Source organism: Lissotriton helveticus, chromosome 1_1, assembly GCF_964261635.1.
Source record: "Lissotriton helveticus chromosome 1_1, aLisHel1.1, whole genome shotgun sequence".
NCBI lineage: Eukaryota > Metazoa > Chordata > Amphibia > Caudata > Salamandridae > Lissotriton > Lissotriton helveticus.
The window spans coordinates 16,973,697-16,995,949 of record NC_136057.1 but is presented as its reverse complement, the minus strand read 5'-3'; the positions used below and the strand labels follow the sequence as shown (position 1 = coordinate 16,995,949).

Genomic DNA, 22,253 nt, shown 5'->3' with positions numbered 1-22,253 from the left:
CCCTGCTGCATGTGTGCACATGTTAACCCTTCTGTGGGTGTGCACATGTTAACCCTTCTGCGGGTGTGCACATGTTAACCCTGCTGCATGTGTGCACATGTTAACCCTTCTGTGGGTGTGCACATGTTAACCCTGCTGCGGGTGTGCACATGTTAACCCTGCTGCGGGTGTGCACATGTCAGCTCTCTTGCATGAATGTATATATTCGCAGCTCCGCGCGTGTGCACAGGACAGTCCTGCTGCAACTGTCTGAACTGAAGACAAACTCACTGTGGACTTTCTTCAGAGCTTCTGTCTGCCTCCTTTACTGGTGTCTGCCTCTGCTGCTGGTGTCTGCCTCCTGTGTCTGCCTCCGCTGCTGGTGTCTGCCTACGCTGCTGGTGTCTGCCTCCGCTGCTGGTGTCTGCTGCCCACGGGTGGTTTCTGCCTCCTCTGCTGCTGGTATCCAGGTGCACACTGACCGATCTGATGCCCCTTCAGCTCCTCCTTTTATCTTATCTTTGCTGCTGAGTCACCATGAGAAAATGGAGGACAGAGAGCACAAGGCAGACCGGGCTCTCAGCCAGAGAGGGAGTGACCAGAGGGAGTGACCAGAGGGAGTGACCAGAGGGAGGGTCCAGGGGGAGGGTCCAGGGGAGGGTCCCAGGCAACTTTGTAAGTGCCTGGTTAAGATCACAGGTTGTATGAAGCAGCGCCGCAGGCAGAGCCAAGAATACCCACAGCTGACCATTAGAGACCGGGTGCAGCAGCAGCGCCGACGAGGCGGCTTCCAGGCGCTCTGCGGTCAGAACATTCACCGGGACGCGGCCCCTTTAAGAGCCCCGCGGGGGCAGATGCCGGCGCCGCAGGCGGTGCCGCGGGGTGCAGAGGAGGGGGTTTCTCTCCATGCCTCCTTGCACCTCTCCCTTCCCCCTCACACTCCTCCAGCTGGACTCATCTCTGCCTCGCTCTGTCTCTTCCACCTCTCTACCTCCCTTCTTGCTTCTGACACTTTCTTTCTTCACCTCTGTTCCTCTCCTTCTGGCTTTCCCCCCTCAGTGTACCGCTCCTCCTCCCCCTCCCCTCTTCTTCTATCTCTCCTCTTTACCTCCACTCATTCTTACCCTCACTTCTCTCCCTCCCTCTGACTGAATGTTCCACCTGTACTCTTCCCCTCCCACTTATATCCCTGCATCTCTCTGGCGCACTGACCGCCCGCGTTTACCCCCCCGCCCCCTTCCTCCCTCCCTCCCTCTAACACATTTAACCCACTTCTACTCTCCCAGGGCACAAGTCCTGAATAAAGAAGTAGGGGGACGCTGACGTCACTACAGGAAGTGACGTCACGAAGGTGGCACCATCAGACTCCCCTCGCCCACCCCTTAGATGCGATTGCATCATAGAAGCCAGCGCGTGAGCAGCGTTCTGAATGAGCTCCGATCTCGCCCCAGAGAGGCCAAAGAGTGAATGTGTGGCTCCATTTGCTCCAGTTATCGAGCTCCCGGTAAAATAAGTGGGGGGACGCCGTCCACCCGCGTGGTACCCCGACTCGAGCCCTGTACTCTCACTTCTCTCCATCCCTCCCTCCGACACACTGACTGCCTGAGTCTTGCTCCCTTATTCTCTTCCCTCTCACTTCTCCCCCTCCCTTGACACACTGACCATCGTAGTGACTCATGGCTATGAATAGCGGGACACTACTGGTCCCTGATAGACTCCGTATGAGAATGACATCATCGTTTAGGTGTGTCTGGGTGTGGTTAATAAAGTTCACGATGCGGTGTGTACAGTTAGCGGTTGCACTCCAAACAATAAAGACCTGCATTACAGCGCTCTGTATGTGGCGTGGTCATCTGCATGCTACCAGGAGGGAGAGGATGCTACAACTGGCGACGAGGATGGGATCTGGAACCCGAAGCAATGAGAGTGCTCTCTCTGAGAGTTTGCTGAGGTCGAGCAGACTGATTCTTCATGCCACGTGCGCCTCAGTTGAAGTGAAGCAGCCGACAGTTGGCGTATGTGGAGTCAAAGCGCTGCTCCAGCCAGTGCAAGGCTGCGGAAAGTTCCGTCACAGTCTGGAACCTGCCGGTGAGGCTAACAGAAAAGGTACTGTGTCACAAAATAACAAAGAGTAAGCCAACGTACGGTCCGATAGTGCAGAAGGCAGCGACAACCAGAGAAGCACAGAAGGCTGCAATTGCCAAGTGCAAAAAAGTGTGCCAAGGAAAACAGATACGTCTAGGCAGAAAGACCGCACATGGTCAGCGACTAGCTGCCGCCTCCCCCCCAAACCGGCACCCAACACCCAGGAACGTGGACACGAGACGTCTTTACTTTTTGGAAGGCGGGCGCTAGTCGCCCGGCCGTATTTATTAAAGTATGAAATTAAAAAAGGTTTAATTGCATAATCAACAATTTATACAAAAATCAGCAGGACATTAGATACACAATTATTATCAACAAGTTTGAGAGCCTGACCTTAACAAAACTCTAATACATGTTGTTTCCTAACCGAGTCTAAAACATCCTCATCTTGATTTTTGTACATTTCTGGCCATATGGCAGGGTCACTACCGGTGTCAGGTCCTACAAGCTGCGCCTCCCCCTGAGACGTGCGCATGCGCAGTGTTACCCCGGGAATTGCCCGGTCTACGCCCTGAACTCCATTTACCCACTGAAGGAGGGCCCTTACTCTGCGCCAGCCGGTAACGTCATGAGTATACGCGCGCGGGGTGGCTACCAGCCTAAGGAAAGCGTGAACTACTCCTACCCGCGCTCCTTTGCAGCATGAATTACCTTGCCCCTGGAGTTATAGGACTGGCCCGCAGGCCCCTCCCCCTGGGCGGGAACCTCCATAGGATGATGCCCGCCCCCTCAGACCTCAAATATGTGCTCACCGATAATGACCTTACCGCCACAGGCCAGCATTGTTAACCGACGATCTGGCCTCCCCCCTCCAGCCCCTACCTAAGGAACCCTCCTACTCGCAAATCCCTCTAGCCAGGCCCAGATATTGTCAGACCACAGGACATTCCCTTCCTCATTTAAGTGAACTCCGTCCCTCAAGTAATACCTGTCGCCCCAAATACACCCATGAGGTATTGACTGTAACAGGGGGGTTCGAAACAACCTATCCAACCGTGTGTTGATCCTCTTTACCGAGTGATTCAACGCCCTGACCGAGTCCCCCCCTCGCCACTGTAATCGAGGTATGAGTTGCGACCATACTAGTGTGCAACCCGGGCAGGTCCTGGCCATCCACCCCGCCGTTGAGATAATCTCCTCGATCAGAATGCGCCTTCCCAGTGTGGCCAAATCATTCTCCCCAAGGTGAAGTATCACCACTGACGGGGGAGCTTGCCGGCGCGCTAACAGCCCCTGGAAGAAGCCCCTAAACTGGTTGAGACACAGCCCCCCTCTCCCGAAGAACGTGATGTCCAACCCCAGGTGCGCCGCCCTTTTCCCCCTGTCACCTGACATAAATACGCATTCTGCTCGTCTCACATAAGAGTGACCCACAATCCAAACACTTTTCTTCCTTGTTTCCTGGCTGCAGCTCCGTGCTGATGTATGTTGTTGGTGCCCGACGACAAATTCCTCCCCTGCGTAACAGGTCTGAGAAACTGTAAGAGAGCGGAAACAAACCAAGCGTGAGTGCCCTGTAATCACAGCATGTCAATTCGTACATAACGTTTGTAACATTCTGAAGACCATCTCCCAATTGTCTTCACCCTCTCCACTGGGAGGCCCCCCGCCACCGCCTCAGTTGCCGCCCCAATCCTAAAGGAATGAGAGCCAAATTCTTTAGGGTCAAGACCTGCTTTCCTGACCACCATCTCCAATACCCTCCTGAATTGGTACCTGGTCAAGGGGTTCCCGTCTGCATGACTGAGCAGTGCCCTGCCCACTGTGCCCACCAGCTGCCCGTGCAATAATTCCACGTGCCTCACTGGGCAGCAAGGGTTGGCGGGGGCCCGTTGGAGGACTATGGTGTGGCCCCTAGACTCCTGGTCGGTCTTTGACTTCTGAATCGTCACCCACATGGTGTCCCCCCTTATCGTCACACTAGCCCTTTGCAGGCCGCCCAGTAGGTCTGACTTGGAACCTGCCACAAGTTCGCTAATTCTCAGCGCCCCATAGAATGCTAAGGAGAATGCTGCCTTAAAAAGAAGCACCTCCCACTCCGAGCTACAAACAGTGTCCAGCGCGCCCAGTAAGGCTGTCAGCCGGGCTAATCCTATGGGCTTTCTCTTATCTTTATGATGGCCCTGAATACGGCGCCATCCCCTCAACGCCTTACGCACCATAAAGGTATTAGTGGGATCGCGCAAGCCCCTAGCTTGAGCGTAGAATGACACCGCTGCCCTATGTCTGTTTGCCGCTGCCACCGAGCGCCCCTCCTTATGCATCCATTCTAAGTAGGCCGCAAAGCCATCCTCCTGCGCCCAAAGCACTTCCCATTGTTGCCCCAAAAAAGAATAATAAGACAAAAACGCCCCTTCGTAAGCCGTCCTTGTCCTGGGAGCTAGGCTAGCGACCACGAGGTCCTGTAATCTGGGGCACCAATCTGCCAAAGTACTGCTGGGAAGTGCGCTGGCGAGGGGTCTGCTGTAGGAAGATGCTCCCTGAAAACCTGCATTTTGAAGCGAGAGAGGGAGTCAGCTGCATTGTTCAGAACACCAGGGACGTGTTTGGCCTTAAAAATGAGATTGAATTTAAGGCACTGCAAAACAATTTCTTTGATCAGACGAAGAATGAAAGGACAGCGTGCTCCCTGCTGGTTGATACATTCCACAACCGTCATGTTGTCTGACCAAAACACCACTCATTGATTACATAGGTGTTCGGGCCAGACCATCAATGCCACCCATATTGGGAAGAGTTCCAGGAAGCCAATGTTGGTGGTCAGACCCCATGATCGCCATACCTCTGGCCACTGTTGAGCGACCCACCTGTTCCCTAGGATGGCGCCAAAGCCTACACTCCCGGCAGCATCCGTCCACAGGCCCAACTCTGCTGATGTTGTCAGCGGGCCGGGCCAGACCACCCTGCCGTTAAAATCCTCCAGGAATGCCATCCATATAAGCATATCCTGGCGAATTTCAGACGATAGCCGAATGCGGTGGTGCTTCTCCCTCAGCCCCTTCATTGCCTGAGCAATGGAGCGAGAGAAAGGGCGAGCCATGGGGATGATCCTCAGTGCGAAGTTCAATTGCCCTACCACCTCCTGTAATTGCTGCAGGGTGACCTTATCTTTTCGTAGGCATAAATGTAGTGCTGTTTTGAATTTGTCTACCTTCTCCCTAGGCAATCTAAAACATCCCTCCACTGAATCAATCTCAATGCCGAGGAATTCTAAGCAAGTAGTCGGGCCCACAGTCTTCCCGGGCGCAAGCGGGACACCAAAAGTCCGCATGAACACGCAAAATTCCTGCAATGCCAGTGCACACTCCTTAGATCCCGCTGTACCCAGGAAGAGGAAATCATCCAAATAATGCATGACCTGCTGATGGCCCGTCACCTGTCCCATGGCCCATTCAAGAAAAGAGCTAAACATCTCAAAGTAAGCACAAGATATAGAACAACCCATGGGCATGCATTTATCCATATAGAACATATCCCCAAAGGTGAAGCCCAAGAGATGTTGATCCGCTGGGTGTACCGGGAGGAGGCGAAAGGCTGATTCTATGTCTGATTTCGCCATTAGCGCCCCGGGCCCCGTGGCCTGTAATAAGTTAACAGCCTGGTCAAAAGAGGCGTACTTAACGCTACAGATACCCTCGTCAATGGCATCATTCAGAGACGCCCCCCTAGGTGCTGACAGGTTGTGAATCAGTCTGAATTGCCCTTTCTCCTTTTTGGGGACAACTCCTAATGGGGAACACACAAAATCAGGTACCGGCGCTTCAGTGAAAGGGCCAGCTATCCTGCCTAAAGATAGCTCCTTGTCAATTTTGGCGGCCACCACAGCCGGATTGTGCTTTACTGACAATTGGTTTCTACAGTGCGCGCTGCCTGTGTATCCCGCTGCCGGGATCCTAAAGCCTTTAGAAAAACCTTCTTGGAGGAGGGTGGCCGCTGTGTGGTCCGGGTATCTGTTCAACCATGGAATCATTGCCACCACATCCACTGGGGTGGGGGGGCCTAACCTGTTTGTCTTATAGTGGCTTTCCCCTACCCCTCTGTCCTGTGTTTCCCTGCTTGGACCTACAGGCAGTTTCTGGATGAGAGGGGTGACCACAGGAGGAGCATGCATGTCTAAACTTACACGCGCTCCTTGTGCAGGTGCGCCTATTAAAATCCCAGCACACCCCTTTTTTCTCTGCCCCACTGGCCCTAAACTTCCCAGGCACCTCGCTCGTTTGGGGGGGCCGAAAGGGCTGTTGAGGTCTAGCAGTGAACACCTTGACTGAACCGGAGAACTGAAGGGGAGGTGCAGTATCCGAGAACTGTTTATGCCATGACATGGAGTCCACCGTGTCCCATGCCAATGTTCTATTAAATTCCAGTGCCTTCCTGAAATTGACATCATACCCTTTCCATGCCTCCCCAGAATACTGTTCACTCCACCCCACAATCCTGCTCGAGTAGCATGCCAATGGTGCCTGTAAATCTGGAGGTCGCTCAGCTTTAATAGCAGTGAATACAGCCCAAGCCTTAATCCAATTGATCAGTGTTTCCTCTACCCTAAATCTAGCACACTGCACCCTCCATTCGCTTGGGAGCATCCACTCTTTCAGTGTTTTCGCTTGCTCCATTTCCCTATTATCTAACAACAAGGAATAAATATAAACATATTTGTCTGCCCAAATCATCTCCTTCACAGCTAATGACACATGCTGAGCCAAATTCTCACTCCTGGAAGGTAGAACACCGTCCCCCAAGAGTGGCAATGCCACTTCCTTACCAAGTGCGGGCACCGGGGGCGGCTGCCCATTAGCTCCGTCCAGCTGGGGAAGACTTGGACCTGCAAGGGGAGAAGATACTGGCAATGAAACACTGTCGGCGACCGCTGCCGATCTGATCTTTTCTACAAACCTCGCCGCCTCTGCTGCATGGTCTGCAGAATTCGGGAAAGCTCCCCCTTTTTGGAGCCATGGCATCAAGGCCGTTATCTGGGATAACAATTCAGGGGGCATTGAATCTAAATTCCCCCCCGGGACAACAGGTACCACTGGGGTTATGCCCTGTGGTACCGGCGCAGCAGGCAGGGCAGGTGCCGGGTGTGGCACGCCTGTACCCGGGATTGTGGGCACCGGTGGGGGAGCAGACCCAGCGTCTACTGGTTGACCTGCAGGCACCGGCACCATGGGGGCAATGGGTGTAGGCATAGGTATATGCGGGGGTGGGACGACCGCCGGCGGCACGGTAGGTACCGGCTCTACTGGCCCTGGGGCGGGGGCAGCATACCTGGGTCTCTTGGACTTAGACTTCCTAGTTGGGGTAACAAAATCCCCCCTTGGCACTGGTGCCACCTTCCTGCGGATAGGCCTACCCGATGGGCCCGGGGCATCACCATGCCTCTCATTCAACCGTGCTTCCAGCTCATCTACCTTCCCTAGCTGCTGCTTAATTTCACCCATCTCACGCATCATGGCCCGCATCATAGCCTCCATGTTGGACCCCCTTTTTCCACCCCGCGGACCTGGCATGATACCACCCCAACAAACCGCAGCCTACTCTTAATATCACAGCAGGCCGACTTCGTGTACCTTTTTGATGGAGGGTCACCAGGGGGCTTTCAGCACCATGCAACGGCGACCGCAACACTAGCGGCTTGTCCGCTTATGTAAGGGGGTGAGTAAACCTAATGTAGACCCACCCGGCGGCCACCAGAAGCGATGAATGCTAGCCCCCCGTATCCCTCTTACCGACCAGTCCTGCGCACCAGGTTGGGTGTTGGCCGTCCGTGCGTCCTTACGCCAAGTCAAATGAGTGAATCTGCGCGGAATAACGTCGTTAGTTGCCTGAAATGGAGAGATGTATTAACACCGTGCGATAACACAGGAGCAGGCTTACACCACCCAATTCACAAATCATGGAGGCTTGAACCCCCCCCCTTAACTCTCTGGTGCTGTGCACCACTAAAACTTCTGGTGTAGATAATAACACAACACTCTCTCCTTAGACCAGCGAAAAAGGGGCCTAAAATACCTAATGAATTAAATTCTTACCCACAATTGCCCCCCTTAGTCACTTAATGAAACAACAGGCATAAAAGCAGTTATAAAAGCCAATTCACTGTTCTTGAACAATTAAATTAATGAAAATGTCTCAGATTACACCAACCCTGAATTTATTGGGGGCTTAACCCTCCCCGTTAGCTATCGTGATGTGTGAAAACACCAAATTGTTGTATCAATAAATTGTGCAATAACACCCACTCACGCCAAAACATTTATCATATAATAATTAGCACTTTCATTAAACGTCGAATCCACAATTTACCCAAAATTGCCAACTTTCATTGAGGTCTCCCCTCCAGTTCCTGCCCTGGTCGACCCTGCTTCGCTTCCCCCTGTGTCAGTTGCACCAAACTCACTTGCACTAGCAATCGCGGGGAAAACACAAGCGCAAAACCGGGCGGGAATCCTTCCCCTGCCGCTATGAAGGCGGGAAATATAATTCCTCCGTACTGCCCCACACAAAAGGACTTTTTACCGCCCAAATCGTCCGGCTCAGGGTGAGTGCTCACAAACGGTCTCTTTCTACCCTAATTAGACCAGCACGTTCACGGATCCCCGATCCGGCGCCCCCCTCCCGCAAAATACCTCTTTCCGTTGTGCCGCCTGACCGATCGCAGGGAAAAAACCTTGCTCTTCAATCCGCACACCCGCCGCTCCGTGTCCCGGTAACCTCAGCGCGAGGTGAATTTGATCGATGCTGCTACCAGTACTCAACAGCCCCGATGACCCGTCGAACGTGGAATCTGCCACAAAACAAAAACCGGAAAGGTTAATCGCCAAGCCGCCCCGAGCGCAGGGCACCACACACCGTGGGGAAGGCTCGTCACGCTACACCTCAGCACGATGCCTTGGAACCTGCAAAAACAAAGTAAAAGAATTAGAAACAAAGAAGCCCCGAGCGCGGGGCACACCGTTCAGTGAGGGAGCGTCCAGGGACAAGGGGGTCTCCTGGGCGCTCCCCACCTCTTTATTCCCGAGGGGCCAGGCGGCCCCTCCTGTAGCCCGCCCCCCCTGACCCGGACCTTCTACCTTGGATCCGGGTCAGGGAGGCCGCCGGCCAATCGGCGGTGGGTCGCGCCCCCCAGGGCCCGCCCCCACCGCCGAGAGACAACAAAGGGGGAAAGGGGGGGCGATGGTCGCCGCGCCGCCATGCGTGCGGGGGGGCCGAGGGCCCCCCCTTTTCAATTGCATCCACCGGCAAGAGTGAAGAACGAGACTGTTTACATTGAGTCGAGTTCTGGCCGGAGACAGGTGCGTTCAAAGTGGAAAGTAACTTTCATAATGATCCATGCAAATGCACGAGGGTTGGGTTTACGGAGCCGCTGGTACCTAAAGCCGCAACCTACAAAGTCGATGCGTTCCCAGCACAACACAAAAGTCTTCAAGATTTGAAAGGCTCCAATGGCTGCAGAGACCAGTGTCAAATAAGGCACCATCACCTTCTTGAAATCGCCACTTCCATTCAATACTGTCGAAAGACAGAACCTTGGCACCAGATGGACTGGCTGGATTGAACCATTCGATGAATTCATCGACGCGCTCGAAGAAACAGATGACAAAAAGATCATCAAATACTTAAAGAACCTTGCAGGTGACGGAGTGAAAGAAGCAATAAAGAAAATATCACAAGCTGATGAACTATCGTAATGTCAGATTGAGGCGGTATTAGGAATCAAGTTCAATCCAATGCTGAACATCAACTATGAAAGGTACATCTTTAACCCCTTAAGTGCTGCTGTCGGCCATTGGACGTCGCGACCACTACCTTCGTAGTGCTGAGCACGTCCTACGGCCGACGCAGCCCCGCCCGTTTTGCGGAAGTGCCGCACTGCCGCGGAATCGCAGCCGCTGCAAACGGGTTAACCAAGAGAGACAACAAGCTGGAGAAATGATGGATGAGTTTGCTGAAAGACTTGAGGCCTTCAGCAAGCATTGCAAGTTCAACGGATTCAATGAGGAAGAAGTCATTCATCTTAGACATTGATGGTTGCCTCTCTGACTCATTCACATGAAGTGCGCTGCACGAGACACTCAGGGGTAGATTTACAAGCCCCTTGCAAGTTCAACAGATTCAATGAGGAAGAAGTCATTCATCTTAGACATTGATGGTTGCCTCTCTGACTCATTCACATGAAGTGCGCTGCACGAGACACTCAGGGGTAGATTTACAAGCCCCTTGCACCGCCACTTTTTTGTGACGCAACGGTGACGCAAACAATGCAGCCTGTTTACAACGTGACACATCTAGGGAGATGCGTCACAATGTAAAGCCCTGCATCACATTGTACCTCTGTCAGGTATTGTTAGAAATGGGGGTCTCTAGTTGGCACTAGTTGGCGCCACTGTCCAAATAGGGACCCTTCCTCCTAAGTCAGGGAAAGTGGGCAACCCCCTTTGACAACCTCTGCTCAACCCTGTGGTAACGTAGCACGAGCAGTTAGACCTATCTCAGAGGCGGTGTGTAAAGCATTTATGACCACGTACAATAAGGCAGCAAAGCCACCACAAAAGGACACAGCTCAGGAAGATATAGAAAAAATATATCTTATCTAACAGTTTAACTCAAAACTCTCAAAGCGTTTCAACAACTACAATTCACGTCAACCCGTAGGGACTCAAAGAGATAACATCGTATTCACCAAAGCGTGACACTGTTGGAGTTCAGGGCCAGGGCCTTCGTGACCCATTGCGCACCAGGTACCTGTAGTTGAAAGGGGACACAGCACGCAGGTTCTCAAAGAAGCAGAGACGGTGACAGGCGGACTTCTAAGTCTTGGAAGCACAGGTCCGCAGTGTGCACTCACAGTGATTCGGGCACTCAGGGACAGGCGGGCACTTTGCGGCAGCAGCGCACAGCTGTGGCGGCCTGGGCTGGTGGTGGCGATGAATTTTGTCGTGCGGCTCCGTGGTGGGCTCACACCGGCAGCAGCTCTCTCTATAGCTGCGGCGGCCCACAGGACAAATCCCAAGGATCCAAAGTTGCCAATGGTGTGGGCCCTCAGCGGCTACAGCTCCCTCTTGGCTGCGGCGGCCCACGGGACAAATCAAGATGGTGCACAGTAGCAAAGGGTGTGGGCACTCAGCGACTACAGCTCTCTCTTGGCTGCGGCGGTACAGAGGTAAATCATTCACCACCAGTCATTCAATAGGGTCCCGGATGGCAGTCTGTGACATTGAGGACAGATCTATACCCCTGTACTTGGCCCACCGAGACCAGATCTTCCCATGCTTCTGTGGACACCCCCTCCCCTGAAACATTGCACTCTCCGCTGACATGCACCTATCCAGGGCCTTTTTCCAGTTAGTTATACAGGGCGGGGACGTTTCTTTCCAGTGCTGTGCTATGTCCCGCTTAGCCAATGTTAGACCCATAAACAGAAGGTGTCTTTTATACCTGTTCCCCCCCATGTCTTCTGTGCTGTGTAAGAGCACCAATCTAGGGTCCGTCGGAATATCCCATGCCAGAACACGCTCCAAGCAAGCCAACACACCAGACCAGAAGAGATGCAATGCCGGGCAACTCCTCACCGTATGTAGGAACGACCCCTCATCTGCACCACAGCGGAGACAGATAGGGGACTGAATTACCCCCATTTTCCAAAGACAGAGACACGTGTAGTATGCCCTATGGAGGTATTTGGATTAGCCTATATCTGGTAGAGACTGTGGCGTACCGAGGGCTGGCCAGAGCCTTGGCCCAGTCGTCATCCGTAAGGGCTGCCAGGTCCGCCTCCCAAGCCTTCCGGGTTCGGTGAATAGTGGTCTTGGAGTGTGTAGTGAGAGTTTGGTAGATTTGCCGGATTTTGTGAGCCCTCAGATCTCCCATCAGTAGGCGAACTTCCAGCAGGTGGAACTCCAGTAGCAACTCTAGCTGCCGAATCAGGGGGGTCAGTGCGTGACAGAGCTGCAAATAGAGATGCGACTGCGATTTGTGAATGTCAAAATCTGCCTGCAGCCAGTATTTAAGAGTGGTCCCCTGCATGATGTCCCCGAGCATGCATATACCAATATCGTCCCATCTACGAAACCCCACAAGTGATGAGACAGGCAGAAGATAAGTTCTCCACCAGAGGTGAGTGGCACCGGTCAGCCTACCCCACCAACCCATGGACCTAACCACCCGCCTCCATGTCTGAATGACTATCGAGCAGGCTTGGGGAAGCGCCTCCAGGGAAGAACTATTGTATAGGAGATGGAGTAGCGGTACCCGCCATGGCTAACTCCTCCACGGCGTAGGCCGGATCTATCTGGGAACCATACCACCACTCATTGACCACCAGGAGGTACGAAGCCCAGAAGTATGCGCGGACGTCTGCCACCGCTATTCCACCACAATACGTGGACTGTATACATGTTGTGTGCGCCACGCGGATCACTCCCCCTTGCAAGAGGAATCTATTCAGAAGTGCATTGATTTGGAGAACCACGACGGGGAGATAGGGTACGGGTAGTTCTGGAGCCTGTAGAGTAAGCACGGCTGAGACATCATTTTAAAAATTGCGGACCTGCCGTACAACGATAAGGGTAGTTAGGACCAGATCGTTGTTTCTTCCTGGACGGTGGGGAGCAATGGAGCTATGTTGTGCTTTCAAGCGTCGCTGGGGCACCGCATTATGAAGACCCCTAGGTACATCAGGCCTGTGTCCGCAATGAACAGCTGCAAAGCCCAGGCCTGACTCCTCTGCTCGCCGTATATATTTGAATGGGTTGGCACAGGGTCCAGAGGTCTCCCCGAAAAGTCTGAGAATTTGGAGGACATGAGGCCCAGAGGCCCATGGGTCGGACATGAAGAACAGGGCATCGTCAGCGTAAAGTTCAATCCTGTTTGAGTGCTCCGGCGACCAGTCTAGTCCCCTGAGGACAGGGTCCTGGCGCACCCACGCAGCTAAGGGCTCAAACGCCAAGGCGAATAGGAGATGAGATAGGGGGCACCCTTGCCTCGTACCCCTGCAGAAAGTGAAGGGGGCCGAGCAGCATCCGGCCGCATGAACTGGCGGTGAGATCCGTATACAGTAGTTTCACATATGCCATGAGCCGTGGTCCCAGGTTAATGGCTTTTAGGAGTTTAAAAATGTAGGCCCAATTCAGCGAGTCAAACGTCTTGTCGATGTCCGCCAACAAGACCGCCATGGGACGGCCTAGGCGAGGACCCGCCTTATATTGTGTCTGTTAGAGCACTGTGACATAAAGCATGACTGATCTGGATGTACCAGATCTTGAATGCAGGTGAGGAGGCGGTTGGCCAAGACCTTCCCTAAAAGTTTAGGCTCAAGATTCATCAACGAGATGGGGCGATATGAGCCCGGGCCTTCCAGGGGACCACCGGATTTAAGGAAAACCACGATTTCAGCGAGCCGCCACTCCGGTGGCCAAATACGCTGCTCCAAGGCTTCGTGTAGCGCCCCAAGCAGGTGGGACTCCAGGGTCGCGCATCTTAAATATTTGATGGAAAAAATTAAATCTGTCTCCCTGTTAGATCCATGTCCATGGCAATTTTAAAATCAGTTTTATCTGCAGCACAGACTCCGCTGATTTATTTATTGGATAAATCCTTGCCAAAGGGCTCAGTCCACCAATCTCTGAAGAACACAGTGAAAACAAGTGGACGATATTACAGTAATAAAACAATTACAGGCCAATATCACTGCTTCCCTTTCTGCAAACATTCTAGCAGCCAGCTCAGCATATTTGTGGTGATCTACAGAGCTCAGATTACCTTGACCCCCTTCAACCAGGTGTCTGTCCGGCACATGGAACTGAGTCTGTGATTCTTTCCATGACCAGTGATCTCTGTTCAGATGTGACAGAGGACAGACTTTAAGATTTGTTTGATTAAATCTGTCCGCTGCTTTTGACGCGGTCATCCATGATATAATGGTTAATCGTGTGGAAGCTGCTGGACTCCAGGGGGGAAACATCCATCACAACGCAACTTTTGCGACGCACTACCAATACAACGCAGGATTTACAACGCAAGTCATTACTGCGACTTGCGCTGGAGGGCGCTGTAGGATAGGGAATAGTTTAATTTGCTATCCAAAACCTTCCCTACTATCCACGGGGACTGGAGTTGGAATAGTAAATTAAACTATTCCACTATCCAGCACCCCCCAACGCAAGTCGTTGTAACGACTTGCATTGTAAAAACTGCGTTGTAATGGCATGCGGAGTAAAAGCATGCGTTGTGATGACATACATCCCTCCAGGGTCCCTCGCAGAATAGGGTGAAGTCTTTCTTAGAATCTCTCATCTAATGCACGGCCTCCTCTGGCGCCCGGTGGAAAAGAGGATTACATTCAAGGCTCTTTGTATGATCCATAGACCCTTCTACAAGGCTGGTCCAAACTATTCTCAGGATCGGTTCTCCTGGTACACCCCCATTAAGAACCTTAGATTAAGCTCTGCGCAAATGATTTCTGTTCCAAGAATAAATTAAGCAAAGTTGGGTGGGGTGGAAGAATGTACTCTTACTGTGGAGGGAAACTATGGAACTCCTTACCACTTGCCTAACGCTCGCAATCCACCATGCAGCAATTCAGAAAACAGTTGAAGACCTGGCTGTTTACTCATTAGATCAATAAGCTTTGCCAGAGGGGTTCATCTGGCAGGAGGCTTCCTTGCTATTGTCTGTGTAGCGCTAAGACACTTTCGGGTATTGCATGATACATCAAATTATTTCATTAATTCATTCATAGGAGATAGAGGCATATTAGCAAGAAATAGCGATATTTATCGGTGGACATGTGTTACATTCTCTCTTATTCATGTACATATCCCTTTAAGATTCTTACTAGTCACATGCATCTGCATGAGCTCCTGCGTGAGCCAGTGCATGAGACATGTTATCAATTGAATAAGTTCCAAGTTCCAATGTAAGTTGTTAAGTTAAGAACCAAGTTACAGTAGGCAGTTAATCCTGGTACTTTATTTGATGTAGACCTATGTCTTCGTGCTACAATAAACCTTCTATGAAAATTACATAATATGAGTGAAAATACTTAACAACATGTTAGCTGAGAAAACCTGCTATTAGCAACGTTTTTCTCCATTGTGCTAAAATATCCAGTGATATTGGCGAAATGCGTGAATATCGCTGGAAATCCAGTGATATTCACGTATTAATGACAATGGGCACTTAACCTGAAAATCCACGTCCCATTGGATAAACAGGTAAGCCATGTTTTTAGCAGGCGTTAGATTATTGCGATAATCGCGCTTAGCACAATATTTTTAATCGCTACGCCTGCCTTGCTAATAGGCGGTAACTGTGTTAGTGACTGCTTTCAGTCGCTAACAGGTTCGGTACGCCCACTTTGCATGTCATTAGCGATAAATATTGCTGACATACAAAGCGGGCCCCAAACCGGTTGCTATCACCTAAAAGCTGTCGTTAACTCCTGTTCGCGACAGCTTGCTAATAGGGCGATAAAAATATTGCCGCTTTAGAGGCAAAAAGTGCTGCTAAAGCGGCGATATGGTCCTTGCTAATGTGCCCCATAGTTCTCAAGCAGTTCAGCTGTCCCTTAGCTGGGCCCCCTCATACCACCATCTGCAGACTAGTAGTGGTTCCAACGAGGCTGCTGATTTAATCCATAAACTCCCCAGAAACCCCCATGTTACCCTCTAGTGAACCAACCCGTCTGGCTGCCAGTGAAACAAAGAGTTCAATTTAAAACTTGCTGCCTCATTTCTGAGGCCTTGAAGAGCTGTTCTCCTCACATTTAGCCTGGAGGATCAAACACTAAATTCCAACACACGTTCTCCTGACATCAAAGTCGTATCTTGTATATGTATTTGTGCTTCTCCCCTGTTGCTTTGGCCCCTAGATGCTCAGCCGGGGTGAGTGGCTGTGTTGAATGTTGGAGTGGTGACGCTGAATGGATTGCTCGGATGCCCGTGAGGTGAGATGGATATTTGGAGCATTGGCTGAGCAGCAGGCAGGCTGCTCCTGGGGCTGCTGTATATGGAATTACCAACCTGCAACTAAGCATCTTAAACTACACCTCGGCTGCAAGAATTTTATTACAACAAGCAGCTATGGGCGGATGCTGTTCAGTGCAAGCCGCATCTCTGTGGAATTCTTTTCTGTCCATCTACGCCCAAAAAAAAAAGTGCAAAGAAACCTTTGGTGAGTGAGCTCTTTATAAAGATCGCTCAGCGTAACATTACAAAACCTTAAGCCCTCTGTGGGAAGTTGGCTCTTGTGCTACAAGCGAGGCTGATCTTTAAGCTTCACAGACGCACACAGGCCTCACCCCTACTGCAACGACTGCACTGGCTTCCTGTAAGAACTGGGACCACCAGTTCTCCGGGGGGTAGCTTGGCTCGAGCAGGAAGGCAACCAGGGGCTTACGTGTAAAGTAGCTACTCAACACACTCATCCACTGAGACAAGAAGTGGGCGCAATAATGGAGACCCCACCAGTACCTGCTTGATCCCCCAGCAGTCTCTGGGTGAAGGGCAAGTAGTCTTCTCGGCGCATGGATGGTTCTGCGCCCTTATGTGATGGTTTCTTGAAGAAGGTGGGGGTTGTCTGAGTTGGAGGCTGGATAAACTTCCTCAGGTCACTGCAGATGGGCCCTGGGGTTCCCTACCGCTGGGCCAGATCAGGGGGTTTGTCTAGGACACCTCACTCAGCTTAAGAGGCAGCACCTAAATCCTGTCACTCCCAGTGGCATAAGTTCCTGACTAGGCCCTCCCGTCTAAATCTCCTGCGTGGGTTCCCCAGGTCAGTGATGCCCCAACTGACTAGAAAAAGTTCCCTCCCTTGCTTAAGTATGCCCAGGTCAGGTGACCACTCTCTAAGGCGGCAAGAATGGGCTCCGCCTTTCTTCTGGAAGGTTCCAGGAGCTTCTCCACTCTACCTATGGACAGGGGATGGCAGGCTGGCATTGCAACAATGTATGGGGATCCAGCCAGCTCCTGGCAACTAGGGTGCTACACAAAAAAGACCACGCTGCAGTAGCAGGGGCCGGTGGCAGCCATGTTTGGAGTAGAGAGCACTTGAACCCTAACATGGATTAGCCATGAAAAGGTGCCCGAAGACCTAAGGGCCAACAAAAAGAAGGTGGGAAAAATGAGGCAAGGGTGAAAAAAAACAGGGAAAGACCACCCTAGGGCTGACAGGGCTAACACTTCCCATTAAACAGAGGGCTAGATTCAAAGGCCTCTGCATCACCCACAAGGCCCTCTATGGTCAGGCACCCAAATACATCAAAGAACGCCTGGTGAAATACTTCCCAGCCGCACCCTAAGGTCTGCCACGAAGGGCCTACCAAAACGTCCACGGTTCAACTACACAACTAAAGGTGGGCGAGCCTTCTCAGTCCTCATCCCGTAACTCTGGAATAGGCTGCCAGGCCATCTCCACTTTGAAAGAGCCCTTCTCCCATTCAGGAAGAAACTGAAGACGTTACTCTTCACAGAAGCCTGGACATAGCATCCACCACTCAGAGACTACACTCACTTCTGGGACTATAGCTAATCTTCTCATAGCGCTTAGAGACCTGCCGGTATTAAGCGCTCTATAAACCACAATAACAATAACAAGTCAAGCAACTTCTTACACCCCATCACTTTCCAAGTGCACCAGTCGCCACCACTTTTTCCACTCTTTCCACGATGACTCTTGAAGGGTTGTATGGATCTAGTTAGGTGAGGGCTTTGTTGTTAGTGGACATGCAGACGACTCAGTCTAATGACTGTTTATAATTTTTATTTTTTGAAGGCATACAAAAGTTAAGAAGGTCCACTGTGGTGCAGTCATGTCCTCCTCAGATCCAAAGATGTTCTGCCATTGAGGCTTTCACTACTTGTCCTTGGGGTGAGCAGGGCGTTTCTTGCAGGCGTCGGTCTCCTGGTAAGCCTTGAGTTTTGGGCGGGCACCCATCTTTGCTACAAAAGCTTTGAGGAGCGGAAAATCATTGAGGCACCCTGGGCCAAACTTCAGGTGCATTTGAAGGACGTGCAGCAGGTTGTAGTCTGCGAATGAGATCTGTGGGGAGAAAACAGAGAAATTAACAAACCTGGAAAATACTCCACGGCTAGATGTCCAACCGGCAGCCACATGCAGTGAGCCGAACAACAGAGTGAATGGACCGTGGACTCCTTCTTTCTTTTGCACTTGCAGGAGAAGTCACCTCCTCAATACAGAGGTGAAGCTTACTCCGTGGACGTCAAGATTCCCTTAAGTGCTTCCAGCCTAGCATTGTTTGGCCAAGGACTTCACTGACGTGTGGGATAGACGAAGTGTGAAGAAAAATGTACTCTCTTTTGGTCTCCAGGCAGTGAGCTGGGCACGATGAGGGACACACTCAAGGAACGAGGGACCAAATAGTTTCTGTAATTCTTTAGGCAGTGATATGAGTGCTATAGGAGGAACAGACTCCATGGCCAGGAGTCCATACTGTCTGTTTACTTCTCTGGGCAGTGAGGTGAGCGCCGAAGTAGTGACATATTCCCTGGATAGAAGTCCACCCTGTCTCTTTGCAGTGGGAGTGACAGGCTCCAAGGCCCCGCTTGTGCCTGTCACTGGGTCTGTTGCCTCCATGCAGTGGGTGTGACAGGCTCCAAGTTCCATCTTGTGTCTGTCACTGGGTCTGTCACCTCCATGCAGTGATGTGACAGGCTCCAAGACCCATCCTGGAGGTGATGCACTGGGTGTGACAGGCACTGTGATCAAGAAATCTCTCATCCACACTCCTCTTGAGGCTCTCTCTCCTAGTTGATAAATATACAGATTTGTTTTAATGTTCTTTTATCAGTGCCCCCCTCACCACCAGGCAAGTAACAGGAAAGAGGCGCCCCTGCTGGCCTGTCAGCTGAACTCCACGCCTCTCAGATGCAGTTCCCACTTTCTGTCACTAGAGGGGGCTCACGTTCAATTCGGATGGTGCCATTTCCTCTTCTGACCCTCCTACTCATAGGCTTAAGGCAGGCACCTGTAGCCACTTCAGCTCATGGGGGCCCCACCCTCCAGGGAACCCAAAGCACCCTAAATTCAGTGCATGTCTGTGAGGCATTGATAATCCCAGCTGCCCCTCACCCCCGTTCTGCCACTGCTCTTACCTGGCTTCCGGCGACAAAGCCCCCTGGGTGTTCGGAGAGGATGCGCTCGAACGGACGCAGCTGATTGGGCAGGTCTGCGATATACTTGTCTTTTCCAGTTTCCTGCAGTGAGAGATCAATAATATCAGAACACGGTGCCTCCTGTAGGGCGAAGAATGCACGCGGCACACCTTGGTGAAACATTTGTTGTCATTGCTGCTTGAGCATTACTGCTTGGGTTTTTTACTTAATGCACTTGAGGTTGTGGAATTCGATTCAACGGGCCCTTCCTTAAGACAGACTTAAGACAGACTTAAGACAGACTTAAGACAAAATCCTAACTTCTGTGAATACCAAAATAGTAGTAAGTTTAGGATTGAGTGTTTATCTCAGAGACTGAGTAGTGTTTGATGTACTTCAGTGGAACCCTGCTGTGATCTGGGGGATTAACTAGGACCCCGATAAAACCCACTGATGTGGAACAACCCTCTCTGCTTTTGTGGTCTGTCCTGTGGGGGCACTGGCATCTGCTACCGTGGGGGGGCATGGATCCAGTTGTGTTTGTGAGTTTAATATTTTGGGTGGTTGGGTGTCCACCACAAGTGATAAAGCCACCATCATGTTAGGTTCAGGCAAAGATTATTTTTGTTTTAAAAAACAAAACACCAAAGGGGGATTTTGCTTTTGAAAATAAAAAATGCAATGCCCTCCCCTCATCGGGGGAGTTATGTCACAAGACAAAGGGGGCTGTTTGAAGTTTTTGCTGCCCCTTACCACCAGGGTTTCCCCAGCAGTAACAGCAGTAATAAATGGCTATAGGTCCATCCATCTAAACTGGACAGGCGGACATATAGTTTATCCTCCAATGGCCTTTACTCCAGTGGGATGTCGAGGAAGTTTGGACACAGCAGAGAATGAGTAGTCTCCATCGTCATCAAACTTTTGGCAAGAATCGTACTCCTTCGCCGTGGAGAAGGAATAAGTCTTTACGCCATGATATCAATTAGGCCCTAAGTCTGAAACTTTTCACCCGAAATAACTTGGGCCCTGCATATGGCTTGCGCTTCATTGCGTTCAGCCTCAACTTATGACTTTGACTCGATCTAGCATGACCAGATACCTGAGGTTGGCACTTTGCTTTTTGTGGCGCTATAAAGCTACCCAGGACTGAACCAAGGCCTGATTTAAAGAACCCTAACTGGACCTGATATAGAATAGTGACATTACTACAGAATGAGGTCTCACAACCACCCCTACTACTTATCCACTTCCTAACACCAAACAAACTTCCACTCAGCAGCACGTACAACCCCTAGATCCTGAGATGTGGACAGTATGAAACAAGTGCCTAGAACATACGTATTCAGTTTGAATAAAGCGTCCACATTTCACACGAAAGTCTTCCACCCCGTCGTTCACCATGTCGATAAGTGCAGCTTCCTTGTCATTCTTGCCGTAGAGACCTGTGGGGAGCACAACATTTATAAGAGATGGAAGGAAGGCGTTAGAATAAACACTCAGAAATGGGCGAGCGAGAGGATCTGGGCTGTGATGGCCAGTGTGGGGGGCTCTAGGGGTATGTGTGGGTGGATGTGGGTTGGGATGGCCCGTGCATGGATTGCAATGGACAGTGTGGGGGGCTCGAGGGGTCTGTTTGGGTGGATGTGGGTTGTGATGACCCGTGCATGGATTGCAATGGACAGTGTGTGGGGCTCTAGGGCTCTGTGTGGGTGGATATGGGTTGGGATGGCCCGTGCATGAGTTGTGATGGCCAGTGTGTGGGGCTCTAGGGGTCTGTGTGGGTGGATGTGGATTGTGAAGACCCGTGCATGAGGTGTGATGGCCAGTGTGTGGGGCTCGAGGGGTCTGTGTGGGTGGATGTGGGTTATGATGTCCCGTGCATTAGTTGCGATGAACAGTGTGTGGGGCTCGAGGGGTCTGTGTGGGTGGATGTGGGTTGTGATGTCCCGTTCATGGGTTGCATGGAGAGTGTGGGGGCTCGAGGGGTCTGTATGGGTGGATGTGGGTTGGGATGTCCAGTGCATTAGTTGCGATGAACAGTGTGTGGGGCTCGAGGGGTCTGTGTGGGTGGATGTGGGTGGGGATGGCCCATGCATGGGTGTGATGGACAGTGTGGGGGGCTCGAGGGGTCTGTGTGGGTGGATGTGGGTTGTGATGTCCCGTGCATGAGTTGCAATGGACAGTGTGTGGGGCTCGAGGGGTCTGTGTGGGTGGATGTGGGTTGGGATGGCCCGTGCATGGGTGTGATGGACAGTGTGTGGGGCTCGAGGGGTCTGTGTGGGCGGATGTGGGTTGTGATGTCCAGTGCATGGGTTGTGAAGGACAGTGTGTGGGGCTCGAGGGGTCTGTGCGGGTGGATGTGGGTTGGGATGGCCTGTGCATGGATTGCAATGGACAGTGTGTGGGTTTCGAGGAGTCTGTGTGGGTGGATGCGGGTTGTGATGTCCCGTGCATGAGTTGCAATGGACAGTGTGTGGGGCTTGAGGGGTCTGTGTGGGTGGATGTGGGTTGTGATGCCCCGTGCACACGTGGCGAGTTCAGGAATGTCATGGCTAGCATGGTGTCGGCTCGAGGGGTCTGTGTGGGTGGATGTGGGTTGTGATGTCCAGTGCATGGGTTGTGATGGACAGTGTGTGGGGCTCGAGGGGTCTGTGTGGGCGGATGTGGGTTGTGATGTCCAGTGCATGGGTTGTGAAGGACAGTGTGTGGGGCTCGAGGGGTCTGTGCGGGTGGATGTGGGTTGGGATGGCCTGTGCATGGATTGCAATGGACAGTGTGTGGGTTTCGAGGTGTCTGTGTGGGTGGAGATGTCCCGTGCATGAGTTGCAATGGACAGTGTGTGGGGCTTGAAGGGTCTGTGTGGGTGGATGTGGGTTGTGATGCCCCGTGCACACGTGGCGAGTTCAGGAATGTCATGGCTAGCATGGTGTCGGCTCGAGGGGTCTGTGTGGGTGGATGTGGGTTGTGATGTCCAATGCATGGGTTGTGATGGACAGTGTGTGGGGCTCGAGGGGTCTGTGT

At 51.9% G+C, this 22,253-nt stretch overlaps 1 protein-coding gene across 2 annotated transcripts in view; it reads right to left on the bottom strand.

Moving 5' to 3' along the window:
* The window catches only part of LOC144811307 (glutathione S-transferase P 1-like), a 148,068-nt gene that overhangs the window by 78,269 nt on the left and 47,546 nt on the right, over window positions 1-22,253 (bottom strand). Inside the window, exons 5-7 of one of the 2 annotated variants that reach the window (XM_078673853.1) lie at window positions 20,571-20,674; window positions 19,233-19,334; window positions 17,864-18,159 (exon numbers count right to left, since the gene is read on the bottom strand). In XM_078673853.1, the coding sequence (XP_078529979.1) occupies window positions 17,974-18,159; window positions 19,233-19,334; window positions 20,571-20,674 (392 nt within the window). In that variant the 3' untranslated portion in view covers window positions 17,864-17,973. Of the gene's footprint in view, window positions 1-270; window positions 18,160-19,232; window positions 19,335-20,570; window positions 20,675-22,253 lie in introns of those variants that run through there. The other variant, XR_013606904.1, reaches the window with a different exon arrangement.